The sequence below is a fragment of the Amphiprion ocellaris genome, chromosome 5 (assembly GCF_022539595.1).
Source record: "Amphiprion ocellaris isolate individual 3 ecotype Okinawa chromosome 5, ASM2253959v1, whole genome shotgun sequence".
NCBI lineage: Eukaryota > Metazoa > Chordata > Actinopteri > Pomacentridae > Amphiprion > Amphiprion ocellaris.
Window position 1 is genome coordinate 5,934,946 of NC_072770.1, and position 16,267 is coordinate 5,951,212.

At 40.3% G+C, this 16,267-nt stretch overlaps 1 protein-coding gene across 2 annotated transcripts in view; it reads right to left on the reverse strand.

The window, feature by feature from the left end:
• Positions 1-16,267, reverse strand: part of LOC111565004 (plexin-A2-like) — an 88,133-nt gene that overhangs the window by 45,319 nt on the left and 26,547 nt on the right. For both annotated transcript variants that reach the window (XM_023264924.3, XM_055010854.1), the window contains exon 4: positions 8,105-8,239. In XM_023264924.3, the coding sequence (XP_023120692.2) occupies positions 8,105-8,239 (135 nt within the window). The remainder of the gene's footprint in view (positions 1-8,104; positions 8,240-16,267) is intronic.

The following is a 16,267-nucleotide window of genomic DNA, read 5'->3' on the forward strand; positions in this document are numbered from 1 at the left end:
TTTAACTTTTCTTTCTAACATTTTATAAAGGATTTCATATACGACTAAAGTTTGATGATTTGAGGAGGACTGCGATAGTAATTACAGCGTGATCACTAGGTTTAAGTTGACGCCATTTTCCACACATAGGAACACACACAGGCACAAAGACACTGACAGACAGACAATCACACACACTCTACGACCGCCACCACTTCCATGCATGAATGTCTGGCAAAGCATAAGCTCTCCATTAGCTGCTGTCAGAGTCGCCGCTGTTGCACGGCCAGCACCACCCCTGCATACAATACCCAGTTGGAGCCGCAGCCTGAGCCCAGCTATTTTATACTTTGTTATTATTCTAGGTCTGGACATATGATGCAAGCAATTTCCTGATGTAAGCAATCACAAATGAAGAGTGGATTATGGATTAGAGTGTCTCCGGTGCTCTTGATAGCATAAGTGGGTGCTCTCTCAGGTCTGTGTTGGCAAAATGGATTATCTGCTGCTCCCTACAAAATAACTTTCTCTCTTTTTTTCCAGCAGTTCAGAACCCATTTGGTGCATTCCATTAGCAAAATGATTTTGTAGCGCGGGAGGGGCTGAGGGCTCTAAGTCCATATCTGACGCAGTAGGAATAATCCATGAATTGTTGTGGACTGGAGCTCATCTAAACTAACAAAGTTGGTCTGTGGCCATGAGGCAGCATGACCTTTACAAGGGGAGAGTTATGGATCTTCTGCTTTCTGCTGCCTCGCTAAGAATCAAATGTGAAGCTTGCACTGCTGATTTGTTTAGTAGAACTGAACCAAGTTGGGAGCTTACAGAGTGGAATCAGAATAAGATCAAAAGGCATGTCCGTAGGTTTTATGTTCACAAGGTGCCAAAACGGCAGTTACTCAGAATGTTGCTTAGCATCAGTCTCCCTCTCTATCAGCCACTTAAGTTGTTCCTGTCTGCTTTGTCTAGTTAGTTTTTATTTTACATTTCCCTTTAATTGGATAGCGACAGTGGAGATGCAGGCATGGGGGAAGGGTGTGACACGCATCAATGACTCCTGGCTGAAATAGCACCGTTGCAGTTGTACACTATGCATCCTAATCACTGGGCCACCAGGACACCCCACTTATTTTAGTTTAATAAAACACTAAACACGACAACCTATAGCCTCAAGAAACTGGGTTGAATTAAATCTCCTCTGACAGTCATAACATAAAGACACCAGTGACTAAAAATCCAGCTTTGTAGCATGATTTTGCTCGGCAGCATGTTGCATAGTTTCCCCGTGTCTCTTTGTACATGTTCCACAGTTATTGAAAGAAAAAAATACAACCTAATATTGTTAATTATTTAATATGTCTTTGTATAGTGTCCTCTAATGAACTCTACACAACCAGCTCAACAGGATGAGCATGTCAGGAGGTGGTTGCTGGTGTAACAGGGCAGATTAACCCCCCCAGCCAAAGTATACCCAGGTATAAACTGCACAGTTTATACCTGATGACACATAAAGATTATGCATGTTAAACTCTTAATTGTTAAGTTATTTTGTTTGTTTATTTTACAAAGTGGTATGCTCAGCAAGCAAGTCATTGTGAACAAACATAACTAGAATGGTCTTAAGCTAAGTGAAATTGAATAAAGTACAAATGAAAGGAAAAACTGAATTGCATACTAAAATAAAATTATGCTGTAAGCAAATCATAATCAAAGAAGATCAACACTGGTGGTTGTTAATTTCAGTTCTTACTGTATGACTGATTTCAGTACCATATCTATTTATATTACCTTCGTATTGTGCTTAAATTAAGACTGGATTGATTTGTGCTCCATAAATAAACCATTCCATCAGCACAATATCTAATCGTATTTTTTGCCTAAAATGTTTGATGTAATTTCATTGATTTGTGCTTAAATTAAGATAAAATTCATTTGATTGACATAATTTCATAATAGATGGGATGTATTTTAGCCTCTAAGGATATATTCTGGGCTAGACTATTTCAGCCCCCAGGGTAAAAGTGGCCAGTTTATACCCAGGCTTATACCCATGCCAGAATATACCTGGGTATACTTTGATCGGGGGTTTAATCTGGCGTGTTACACCAGTTCAGAGAAGGCCAAATGTAGATATTTTCATACAGCAGAGATTGCAGATTTTAAAAAAGTAAATAAAATCATGTAGAAGAGAGCAGCAATAGATATCACTGGCAGGAGAAAAAAAGTAGTTACAATGACTTAAACACTTGCAATGCTGCACAGAAAAATTTTTATAGGATCTGAATTTTCTTTGTCATTTCACTTTGTTCAGATCACACAGGGTTCAGCTTTTCATATCAACAGAAGTATTGGATGCCTATTTATTACAGAACATGAATAGTGCTTTTATTTTTTTAAGAAGACAGGTAAAAGAATTGCTGCGCTTTCTATTGAATTGTATCATATTGCGGGTGTTCCTGAGGAAAGGTTGTATTTCAGAGACGTTTTTGTATCACAGCACAATGCATATGTCCACTCCTGTATTTCTACAACCGTGGTTCACTGAATTAAGCCTTTATTCTTAGTTCCTGTTCAGTTTACTGTAGATGCCTCATAAATCATTCATGACCAGACGGAGTATTTAGTATTTCTCATCAAGCTTTTGTTTGCCTTGTTTTCTCTGAGATGATTTCTTCAGAAGAAACTGATCATTTCAAGCAAACACAGAAAACCAATGAAAATCCTCTATCCTCCCGGAGGTAAAATCTCAGTCTGGCTCCTTTTGAGTGCATTTCAGCATTGTATCATGGCACAGTCAGATGATGATCACGTCCACTTTCCCAGCTTTTGGAATTACAAAATCGCTATCTTTTCACAACATCTGGGATGCCCTTACACTAATGCACAGCCTTATCATCTTACCAGTTTGCTATTACTTTAACACTTTCATCCGGATTTGCAGGAACTTTACACAAATGCTGTCAGATGAGCGTACAGGCTTTTAGACCTCTGTGATGCTGTCGTCCTATATCCTCCGTCTGCTTTGAAAAATCCACGGACATCACATGATGTTTAAATCACATGACTTTGAGATCAGATTTTGATGTACAACATCCATAATCCCTATTTTGGAACTGAACTGAATTAAAACATATAAAAAAAATAACTTTGGGACATATTGTAACACCAAATAAAACAGAATTTTTTAGTTCATCAAACATTTCATCAGATTATCAAAAAAATATAAAATCAAGTCTGTATAAGCATTCTAACACAGATTACTGTTTAATTTAACTACCTGACTGAGTATGCTATAAAACACTGCAGATGTGTGAAATTTTGTAAATTCATGTCTCAGTTTAAAGACTGCAAGTACCATCGACTGGGGCAAAGTAGAGAGAAGTCGCTCTTTGAAGCTAATCCACAATTTTGTCAGTTTTTCAGCCATTTTAGCTCACTTGCTGCAGAGTAGTGTGTGAATAACCCTCATGGTACCTCTGAAGTTGTTAAGAGGAAAATGTAGAGATTTTGGTAATATCTGCTAAGTTGCATAATATCTAAGTAACAGCTAATTTCATAGAATAATTTTTAAAAATAAATAAATAGGATTTCAAATTGATGTGAGGTCGATACTGTAATCGTCACTAATACTACATAAGACCTTCTGGTCACACTGCTCACCCACAACTGCACTGCTGAGACAGACTCCAACATCTTCATCAAGTTTGCTGTTGATGCCACAGTCCTGGGCCTCATCAGCAACAGCGATGAGACGACCTACAGAGTAGTGGTGGAATGCCTGGTAGGATGGTGCAGCAACAACAACCTGACCCTGAATGTGGACAAAACTAAAGAGCTGGTGGTCAACTTCAGGAGGCCACCAGCTGACCACCGTCCACTTAACATCAACGGTAGATACCTCAGTAGAAAGGGTCAAGAGTACTAAATTCCTGGGGGTGCACATCACAGATGACCTGAGCTGGTCTCTCCACACCAACTCCACAGTGAAGAAAGCATAACAATGCCTGCACTTCCTGAGGAGACTGAAGAGAGTCAACCTTCCAACTCCCATCCTGACCACCTTCGACAGGGTCACTGTGGAGAGCAACCTGACTGGCTGCTTCCCCATGGGGTTTGGAAACTGCACAGAAGTGGATTGCAGATCTCTGCAACATATGGTCAAGACCGAGAGACCGAACAGAGAAGATCACTGGTGCCTTCCTCCCGGCTCTCCAGGACATCCCCCAGGAACACTGCGTACACAGGGCCACCTCCATCATAAAGGACCCCTCCCACCCCTCATATTTACTGTTTGTTTCCCTCCCATCAGGAAAGAGACTGCACAGCATCAGAACCCACACACCAAGGTTCTGCAGCAGCTTCTTCCCACAGACAATCAGACTGTTGAACACCCTGCGGCTACAAAACACATAGACCGGCGCACAAACACACACACACACACACACACACACACACACACACACACACACACACACACACACACACACACACACACACACACACACATATCACCTCCAAACTCAAAAATACACACAATGCACATTATATATGTACATGATATTATTATAGACACAACTAATACAGACTTTGTTACACTGTTCTATGTGTGATAGATAGATAGACAGACAGACAGACAGACAGACAGACAGACAGACAGACAGACAGATAGATAGATAGATAGATAGACAAATACTTTATTAATCCTGAGGGAAATTCAAGATTATATACCTTCTATGTTTATTACCACTTGAACTGTATTATTTATTATTTATATGGTATCACAGATATTTATGTTCTATACCATGTATATCTACCACTTACGCCACACTATGTAGCATTATATTCTATACCATGTATAATTGTTACCTACACTATACTATGTATATTTAGCATAATAACTGATTATTCAAGATCCCTGTACATGATACTATGCATAATAACTTTGCTGCAGTTGCATTAATTTCACCCATTGTCAGCCAAGTAGTGAGTATGATTGTGTCTGATGTATGCTTGTGTGTTTTGAGTTTAGTCTTTTTTTATTTATCTTACATTCATTCTTAATTTTTTATAGTATTAACACTTTTTTTTTTGCTCTGTGAAATGGATGAGAGAAACATCATTTTGTTTAACTGTCTACTATGTATATTGCTGAATGACAATAAAGCTGAAGTTGAGTTGAGTTGAGTTTGAGTCCCATGTAGTTGCACTGTTTTTTGGCGTTGTCACTCACTGTTTACTTTCACTCTCTGCTACTGTTTTATGTTACCATTTCCTTCTGTTACTGCAAAAAAAATACATGATTTAATTTATGCATCAAAGCTACTTTCTTTGATTTAGAAAAAGGTCGTGGTTCGGGTTAAAATACACCCATTCACATGCTTCTCACTGTTTACTTGCATTTTTAGTCTCTGTTGTCTGGTGCTGTTGTTGCCTTTCATTTTCTTTGGCTGTTCGCTTTTGTTGCGCTACAGAAATATTTGGTTAAGTTTAGGGAAAGATCGTGGTTTGGGTTAAAATACACCCATGCAAACAAAGACCCATGATTAGCCCCTAAAAACATAATAACATAATTTTACTGCTTTTTTTGTAACAATAATATATTTTGAGATGAGAACCGACTATTATATTTCTTTTGGTGACATTGGGCTACCAACCCATGCTATACTTTGGTGGCATGAATGCAAACTTGACTAAACCACCTGAAAAAAGTCCAAAGAAAGCAAGACTAAATATAGACTATTTCAGGATCAGTGTGTCTTCTTTGACAAAAAAAATGTTTAGCAATATCCACTTTTTTGTAATTAATACTCTTGAACAGCATCTACCATAGAAAACATTCAAATGAACACATTTTAAATATGACAGATGGTGTTAGTAAGCGGGTACTTGAGCTCAGCTGATAGAGCTGTGGGAGGGTGTCAGGTACAACAAGGCTGGGAACCACTGCTGCACAGCACACTGGCATACAGGTGAGGGAGGGAAAGTAGACAGACAGACAGACAGACAAACAAAGGTAGAGGGAAACAAAGACATGGATGGGTGGGATTTCAAGCAATGATGGTACATTTTACAGAGTGCCACTTTGAGAGATTGCCCTGGAAAAAAACCCTGCAGCAGTTTCCCCCCTTCCTCTAAGGTTTAAAGCCTCAGCCATCACTTCACAGGCAGAAGAGTGACATTCAGTGAGGTTGTTGTGTGTTTGGATTCTGACCATTTCTATTCTTAGAAATGATCAAACCAAAGGCGCACAGTGAGAAAAAAGATTAACTGCTGTGAAGGTTTTTTTTTCATATCAATAATGGTTCCCAAGTGGTGTTTTGGTGCGGATACAGGCACACACAAAAACACACATACCCACACACATACACACTGATTCTCTCATTTTTTCTCCTGACTCTTCATCATCATGCTAACCCTGCGTGTTTCACTCGGCAGGAGACAGAGGGGCTCATTGTTATTCCACAAGGGTCGGCTGATCTCAGCCAAATCTGTCTGTGCCTCGCTCCTCATTCCACATCATTCCTGTATTGTTTGACTCCCAGGAATCTGAAAATCTCTCATCTATGGGATCTACTGGAAGTGTGGGCAATCTGCGAGTGAAGCCCTATCCCTGGGGGATTCCTCACCCAAGCTGCGGGAAAGTCTGAAGAGAAAGCTGAGCAAAGATGGAGAAGGAGACAGAAAGAGGAAGGCTTTACTATGCTCCAAGCTCCTGAGGGCTACAAAGCCGAAGCTGTTCTAATATTGAGAGAAAAATGCCCGGCCAAGCTGGGTTTGGTTTTTTCTCGGATATTATGCGTCACTGAAGGCGGAGTAAAGAGAGTAGCTGGCTATCTCCTTGAAGGAAGCATGTGTCTCTCCTTGAACGACCAGAGCTCATCAATAAGTGATGTCCTGTCTCTTCCAGTCTATCACACAGAAGGAAGAGCTCCCTTGATTTGTTTCAGAAGACAGAACCCAGCACAATACTGTCTCTATTCTCCCTCGCTTCGTCAGATGACATCTCTTGTTGTCTTCAATTAGGTGCGTTTATAGATTTATGGACAGTATTCCAAGCTCCCAGAAAGAGTTTGAAGCACAGTGAAAGCAAAGTGTCCCAATGCCCTTTGCCTCTCTGTCCTGTGACTCTGGTTCAATACATTCCAGCAGTCAGAAGACAACCGAGAGCAGTGATAGGGGCTTTTTTTTGGCCACACTGAAACCTAATCCCATTTCACAGTGGCATGCCGCCGCGCCAAAATAATCACTTGATGGGAGTTGAAAGTGATTACCACTGTTCACTCTTATCTCCAATGAGTGCAGAGAATATTGTCCAAAAACAACAACAACAACTGCTCGCCTCTGTGATGCCAGGCCAAGTGAGGAGCAGACGAGGGGGAATACAGCCACACAGTCAAAAAAAAAAAAAAAAAAAGCCACCAGTGGTTTTCTATGGGATGTGTGCCTTTCTGCGTCATGTACAAAAGATGCATGCACTGTAAGTCAATTCGCATGGATAAGTAATTAGAACAGTGGTCCATCCCCTTACACACAGCCTACATATTTAACAATCCCCTCTGTGGACATACAGCTTGTGAATGTTAGTGAATTGCCACACTGGGTTTTGGGGATAAGTCATAATTATCTGGTAGGATTCCAAATAAATAGCATTAATTTATAGTTTATCACAAATGAATGTTTATGATTTAAAGCTGTTTTGCTGTTAATTCCTGAACAATATGCAGTAATTCTGGTATCTGTGAAGACCAAAGCCAAACATTTCTGTTTGCAGTATCCTGATAAGTTATAGCCAAACAAATCCCTTAGAAATAAGAATTACTTACTAGTTTTCTGCCTCAACACGAATGCAAATACTCTTATTTGTTTGTTCAATGCATCTTCCACTCGCCCAGTGGCAAAAATATTTCCATACTGTACATTTTCATGTCAGATAAAACTTTTGACTAAATTTCATGCTACACATACAACGTCTCGCTCAAGGACATGTCAGCATGCTGAATGCCTGCTGTCATAGGAGCTTGAACCCGTGGGCTTCCAGCTGAAGGACGGTCTCTTTGCTTGCTACATCACCGAGCCATATAGCGTTTCTCCTGACAGCAGCACCGAAATGGGGGCGTCTCCTCACCTGACTGCCAGACATGACATAGAGAGAGTTCCTGTCCAGGGAGAAGGCCATGTCCCGGAGGATGGGGCTGCTATCCTTCATCACGGTCACTGTCTCATACAGCACTCCTCCCTCCAGAGGACCGTCCACTCTGATCTGCAGAGACACAGACAAACAGAGACAAAGAGACGGTGAACGCTTCACTACAGAACATTGTAGAAGGCTACTGTACATTTGTAGAGTGACATCTGTCCTCTGCTGTATCTCATTTTCTGTACTTTGTTTGTGCGCCTACCTTTGCATCTGTAGAAAATATTTCTCAAATGCCAATAATGCATGTTGTGATTATGCAGTAACAGTGATATTTAAAAATGAAATAGTAAAAAAAATAAATGATAATATCAGCAACTGTCTGACTGACGCTCCAGCATGGAAACCTCATATAGTACAGGTACAGTTACAGACCACCTCCCTTCACTTAAATTTTGAGCGTAAGTCATTTGCCAAAAAAGAGAAAACACACAAAAAAACTAAATCCAAGATAAATCTTTTAATATTAATTTTTTCAAATTTTCTGTAGAATTAATATGGTATTTGCAGTCAATATAATTGTGTAGCAAAAATCTGACATCAAGGCTTCGTTGTCAGTTTGACGACCATCCTGTTTTATCTGGTGAGTGATGGTCTGGGTTTTTTTTTTTTTGTTTGTTTTGTTTTTTAAATCATTCCAAAACTTAACCACAAGTTTCTTTAGTTTGAGTTTTTTAGGTAGTCTTTACAAGAGTACAAGCCATTCTCATTTTGTTCTGTGCTGACAAATAGATTTATCTGATGATGGCTAATCAGTTGTAAATAAAGTTTCCTCCATTATATCAGTCAATACAACAGAAACTAATTAACTGAGAAGTAGCTTAAGAAAAGAGACAGGCCAAATAGCTTGTTCATTTGTAAAGTAAAAAGAATTACTTGAAAACATTATGTCATAGGCTCAAAAAGTATATACAGGTATATTACAAAGCTTGTTAATGTTTTTTTTAGAAGTTTTACTAGGAGGTACAGTAAATATGAAGATCATAACAGTTTTATTTCAATGCATTCAATACAAAGAGCTAAGCACATACATGTTGACATGTATCTGTTTATTAGCAGACTAACCAGAAATATGAGCATTTACTGCCTTGTGAATGGCAGTATCATATTAAGTCAACTATGAGTGCAGAATTTTAAAGATTCTGTAATAAGTCAGGATACCGTTGGTCAGTCAGTAACTATAATCCATAACTCTTGATTTTCTTTTCCCACATGTTAAACATCCATTAAATGTATAAATATGACTACTTTGTGGAAGCACCTTTCTTATAGCTATGCTAATAGTAACTGAGTCTCTCTGCTTCCAGCGTTTGTGCTAAGCTAACGCTTGGCTGAAAACATCACAGAGCTGGATTTTGCAGGGTTGAAATTGATGTCGAACTTCTTATCTATCTCTCAGACAGCAAATAAGCACATTTTCCAAATGTCTGTCCAACAGCTTAGTTACAGTTTGGTTTTCATTCAGTTTCATGTGATTTTCCTAACATGTGACTAAAACCTCATACAATAAACTGGGTGTGGGTATTTGCAATGGAGATAAGTGTCTGGATGCTTTGGGTTCGTTTTATTTACTGCATGTTTTGGTGGCGGTTCATTCTTGTGGTGGTGTGCAGTAGTTCTGCAAGTGTCTTCATTAGTGCCATTTAGGGAAGGTGCATTCATAGTCAGTGTTGAGGAGAGGGAAGAGAAAGGAAAGACAGAGCAGCTGCTACTCAATCAGTAGTCCGACTAGCCTTTGCGACTCTGACCCATATTTCACCCCTGAGGTTAAAGCAGCGACGCAGTTGAGTTTTGAAATGTGTTCAGCGAGCTCAGCCTTAATTTGACTTTGGAGTGACTTTCAGACAGAAATCTTTTGGGGCTCATTAAATGCAAGTTTGGAGAACAGATGCCCACCAGTGAAGGGTTTTCGATTCTATTCTTCCACGTCAACACTTGCTGTTTCAGTAAACAAATAAGCAATTGTATCTTTTTAAAAAGTGGATTATTGATGTAGAGGCTGTCGAAAGGTAGCCTTGTGAAGATATTAAAATGCTTGGAACGATTTGAGCTGAAAAGAGCCTTATTATTGCAGATATAAGTTAGAGGCACTCAACGCATTATGAAAGTGTTTTAACATTTCACCTATTTGTCACAAAAATATACCTCCTTGTTTGTCTTTGTCGGTGTGTGGTGCAGTCCTTCAGTTTTTATTTCTCAAAAATACTTCTATTTGCACTTACAAAGCCCATCTTTCACTGTTGGTGCAGGACTGATATGAATTGCATCATTCAGTAATGATAACTTGACATGTGAAATATAAGTCAGAAAAGTGAAACAAGAGAGCAAAGTTTGAATAAAACATGATAGCAAGGGAAAAAAAACTCATTAGCTATGCAAACTCAGGTTGAAACCCTATTTAAATTCCAGGGAGATTGGATCATTAACTATGTGATGCAATTACAGTAAAGCTGAATTAATTTCTCAATCATAATAATTACAAGAAATGCAAGATAATGATGAACTGGAGCAGAGAATTGTGGGAGTGTTCTGAAACGTCTGCAGTGCGATCATGCCAGTCTTCCCCGCATGCATCCTAACGTGTGAACTTAGGCGACCTCGCCACCCGAATCAAATTTGACTGCAAAAGATTTTGAACATGTGCCAAATCTAACTCGCGCACATGGTGGCAGAACCTCAGCAGTCTCTCAACGGGGACAGTCAATCAATACAAGCTGATTACATGATTGGATCCCCTGGGCACCAAAACTTCATCAATCAATCACGCCTCCACCTTCCAGGCAGCTGTGCCTCTCCAACCGTCAGTTCTGCCAGCCAGGAATGAAGAAGGGAGGGAAAAATATGTGCTCAAGTGCGTGTGTGTGTGTGTGTGCGTGTGGGTGTGTGCGTGTGTGTTTGTGTGTGTGTACGTGTGTGTGAGTGTGTGCGTATGTGCATGTGTGTGTTTGTGTGTTGGTTTTTGTGGGTGGAAGGCTGCATATGGGGGGGTGAGGCAAGGCTATGGCGTCATCTACAATATGCAACAACACCACAGTAACAAGTACAGTAGTGGCATTAAGGTGCCGTCTCTTGATTCTGTCACCTGTCACACTAATATCACCTCAACACCCTGGACAGTAGCTCTTTCAAAGACAATTCACAACTAAGCTGCTTTTTTCTCTCCCTAATTTCCTGTTTTCTGTCTCTTTCCTTGTCCTTTTTAGCTTGTATTCCTCCTCCTCCTCCTCCTCCTCTTTATCATATTTCTCCTCTCCCATACCACAGTCCCACACAGTAATGGAGCCAGTTTACATTATTTTTTCCCACACTCCTCTCTTCATAAATAGCACAGATAGAGGCCAGAGAATTTAAGCATTTCTGTGGTGAAACAATCTTTAAAGAAAAAAAACAAAACTCAAAACAAGCATTTAGAGGACGGCTACTGAGCTGTGTGTGATTGTAGTTGGGTACGATCAGGTTGACCAACGAACAAGGATACAGGGTTGAGTTCATACAAATACGGACCCACCATGACCGATCTGTGGTGTTTGATTTCAGCGGATTAAAAAGTGTTTTTTTATCATCTAAAGTAGGGCTGACCAGGCAGAGGCCCTCTGGGAGTACAACAGGTCCTCAATCTCTCCTTAAGCCCTACAGCTTCATAATGAGAGTAAGGCAGGTTTAATTGGTTTTATAATGAGCCTGCTTGTTGGAAGTGGCACACACACTAAGAATATAACTACACACACAGGCATCACAAACACACTGTACACTGGGTACTTCTGTTTGTTGCTCTCATTACATTTGTAAATTGTCTGCATGATCACTTGTTTGATAACTACACTTGTGTTGGATGGTGGCATACCAGGAACACACATTCCTAGCATGCGATAGTACATATAATGCCCAATTAGGCCCCATTTACACTTTTTAAATGTCCACATAAAACCCAGACAATTTTCAATACACTTTCATTTCAGCATATGATTTCACTCATAAGAATTACATTTACATTTTAGGGTTTCACCTAAAATTGTATGACTCATTGAATGTAGACTTTGGGTTTCAGATTTCCATTTCCTTTATGCTTTTTAGTTCTCCTCCATCAAGCTACCTGCCTCTTATCATTTTCAAAATCCACTTAACAATGACAAACAACAATAGAAGTTTCCAAGCAGCAACCTACACTCTGAAAATAGAAAGTTTATCTGAGGGTTTAGATGGTGCAATGAGGCACACTTGCTTGGTCCTTATGATAAATTAGCCATTTTAATGAAAGTGCTCTCGTCTGCGCATGCACCAAAACAATTCCCCCCAACACTATTTTGCGGCAGTACTGTCACTGCATCCTTAGCACCAACCAAGATGATTGGTTTAAAAAACAAGAAGCCAGAGCTTTTTTTTTTTCTCATCCTATAGCAGAATGAAAATGAGATGAAACAGACCATTTTTCAAAACACTGTGGGAAAAGGTCTGGATATGTGAGACTACAGTTATAACAATAACATAAATGCCGTCGTCTTCGCAGTCTGTGGCTTCGCTTGCCAGACTGTTCAGTGATTGAACTGACCAGGCATCAGATTCAAGCAACAAAAGATCAATGAACTTTCTGTATGCCTGCATATGTTGAAACCTTCTTCTGAAGCCTTAATGAGACAGGGAAAAAGACAGCTAATTCCATCTTGATGTCATTGTTACATCTGCTGCAGCTGTCTCAGGGGACAGACCCTGTGAACAAGTATTTCCATGCAGTGCTTATATAGTCACACTTCAGCATCTTGCTAGAATGTAAAAACTGGAGTTCAATCATCTTCAAGTCCTTCTTGATTGTGCTTTTTCTATTCACCAGCAGATCTGATCCAGCCAACATGCATAACATGACAATATAAAAATGGGGTTGTGGTAAAGTAGTTAAGACATTACTTTAAGCTTCGTAACAAAGATGCCGTATTTTCCAAAAGCCTCAATAAAACTCATTTTATGGACCTTCCTGTGTGGTCCGTGTCATATAACAGAAGAACTGTACTGATTTGCCATTAATACCACATGACCTCACTGTGCCTCTCCTTTCATTCTCTTTTCCCAGCATTTCTCAGCTGATGAGGATATATATTTAACCCATGAATAATATTTAAGCCAATAACAGAGATATCCTTCCTGCTGCTGAAATTCCCTCGAAGAACCTGCGATGGTTATAAACAACCCAGCTTAGTTTGGCTTCCACAAACAGATATGCAACCTGAGCCCATGGGCTCTTAACGAAAACAGCCTCTCTTTCTGGTGGATGGGTTTGCATCTTAAATACTAGGCTGCTCTCTTATGATGAGAGCCAAAGAAAAAAGAAAAAAAGACTTCTAAGATGTCACTTGGCTTGAACCGGGTTGGCTCAGTTGTAAAGCTGCCAAGCCTTGTATGAGCAACACACTCAAATGTCTCTCCTGTGAGTATTTACATATGGGATTGATTTCAGGGGATGATTTTGAAGCACAGGAAGTATAGATGTAAATGTCCCTAAACCCCAGATTTTTGCTGCAGATTGAAAAACCCTCATAGAGCAGATGATTACTGTGTTTATGCAGTAATGGCTGTGCAAAACAGAAAGAAAATGTGTCCATATATGGCCAGCCAGTCTGTGCCCAGTTAACCTAAACATATGGGTGATGACCCAGGAGGCAGAGAGCAGTCTGCTCAGCCAATCACACCCAATCTGCCACTCTGACAAGGTTTCATCTGTCCCCGAAGACCAGTCTGTCTAATATATTTGAACCTAAACGTGACAAGGTCGGTATATTTTTTTTTAACAACAAACTTCTGTGTTCCAACCTTTATGGAACATTATGCTGGAAACCACTGATTAGTCATCCTGCATATAAACATTTGTTTAAACTTAAGTATTGTTTTTCATGTAAAGAAATCAAAAGTAATCAAAATTACAGTTTGGCAGGAAACCACACTGAAATCTTCCGTTGCTCTGAAAAAATGGGCACAGAATGAAAATGCACGCAAGACTAGATCTAAAGTAGATGTACGCTAATGCAAGCCAGACAGAATTTGGCACAGTCAGTACTCCCAAGCTTGACTCAGTATTGTTACACGGGGCATGCAGTGACATAAGGGCCAGACAACTGTCCACCTTTAAGGCTGAGTGGCTGTGCATATGGTCCAATAGTGGCTGACAGCTGAGGAGAGAGTACATTGATTAACCCATATATCCATCATGTCTCCATGAATGCTAAACAGAGGAAGGTCAGGGTAGAGCTGAGCTGCTGCGGCTAATGAAAACAAAGATCATCACTGAGGTGGAGATATATATTGCAGAACACGACTAATCATTCAGCCATCATGTTAGCTACAGTCACAAAATGAGGCATATTGATTACAGCCACTAGATACGTGGCATGTTGGCAAGTGCATACCTAAAGGCAATTACAAACTGGGTTGGAAGAGAGGTCGTGACATGTGAGCGTCCGTGCATGTGTGTTTTTGACAGTTATTGTTAAAAGCTTTCCAGTAGCGGCAGCCAAATTTTTAGTTCGCCTTAACCTTCAGCTGCATGGCAGGCTTCCAGGTCCTCATACCACGATTTCTACAACTCAACCACAGTCTCCTCTCAGTCTGTTCGTGTTCACTTCTTTTCTGTCTCCTTGAGGACATAGTTTCCTGTTCTCCGTTTCCTGTCCTCTTCCATGCGGCCTCCATCCCTCCAATCATTCCCATTGTTTGTCAGGTTCCCATGGCCCACCAACAAAAGCAGTGGGAGGAGGACAGTGGAACAATTCATGGCACCCGTATGGTCTTCATTTTCCTGACCGCAGCGCAGTCACAGTTCTGTGTTTCTATTTGTGTGACCCATACGGAGAGAGAGAAGGAAGAGAGGACAAAGAGAGTCGGAGCTGCTAAATAAAAGTCATTTAGGAAAAGCAGGAAGATGGACAGTCTGTTTTATCACAAAATTGCCTCTCTTAATGCCATTCACTATTTCAGTCGCACTGAGACATCGAGTGGCGATCTGCTGTCAAGAATTTTACCCTCAGGTCCGGCTTCCCTCAAGCAGTTATTAAAATCCCTTCAGTTTAGCCTCAAGCGCACTTATCCTGCCTGCGCCACCCCATTCTAACGATTTCAATCGCTGAATCTCCCTTTTGTGGCCTTCCATACAGACCATGACTTTGAAAAGTTCAAGTCATTTAACCATGCACTGAAGAATTTCCCCACCCGGTCAACTCTCTCAATAAGCTGTAATGAATCTGCTATTTGCACATGACACTGTTTGACTAAGGCTTTATTTGCTGTGAGCTTAACATTTTCAACCATTTTTTAGGGAAATGCTGCTGCTGCTGAGTAACTGCTGCCACAGAGGTAATGTGACAGTCCGTTTTCATTTCATTCAACACTGCACCTCCTTCATATTAGCATAAGAGCATCCTCCAAATTATATTTCCCTGCCCTGAGTTGGTTCTCTCACAGTGATTGAATAGTTTCTCTCTGGCAGCCACGACATCACTGATTTCCCCCTTTACTTAGACACACACACAAAACACTAAATATTGCTAGAAAGTAGCAACATCTTGGAGCTTAGTTGCAAAATCTTCTTAATACGCTCACTATGTCAAAAGAACATCCAGTTCCATTCTGTATGCCACAGTAGTCCTTCATAACATTACTGTGCTCTGCAGAAATATTTCCTCAGAAAATCAATTCTGCTCAACACCTGCTATGTGTTTGAGGCTGCCACAGGGTAAGCAAAGGTATAATGTCATTCTACAGTGCGTTTACCGCTTACATTCTTACTAGGCTACAGTAGCACAGAGGCAAAAGTCTGCTGTCCTGCATACAAAGTGGAATGTATTTCAAACCAGAGGAAGGGTGTTTGTTCTCCTATACACAAATATACATACATACAGGACAAAACATTAGTCCGTCTTAGTCAAGTATTCGATGCACCATTGAATTATTGGACTAGCGCATTACATTGATCCCAGTTCAAATACTTTAGCGGTAATTTTATCTGCATACACCAACCCACCACATGTGTTATGAGATTCGTTGGAACTGAAACCCTTTGGGACGAATGAAGCAGAAAAGCTGCAAAAGGATCACAACCTTTGGCTTGTG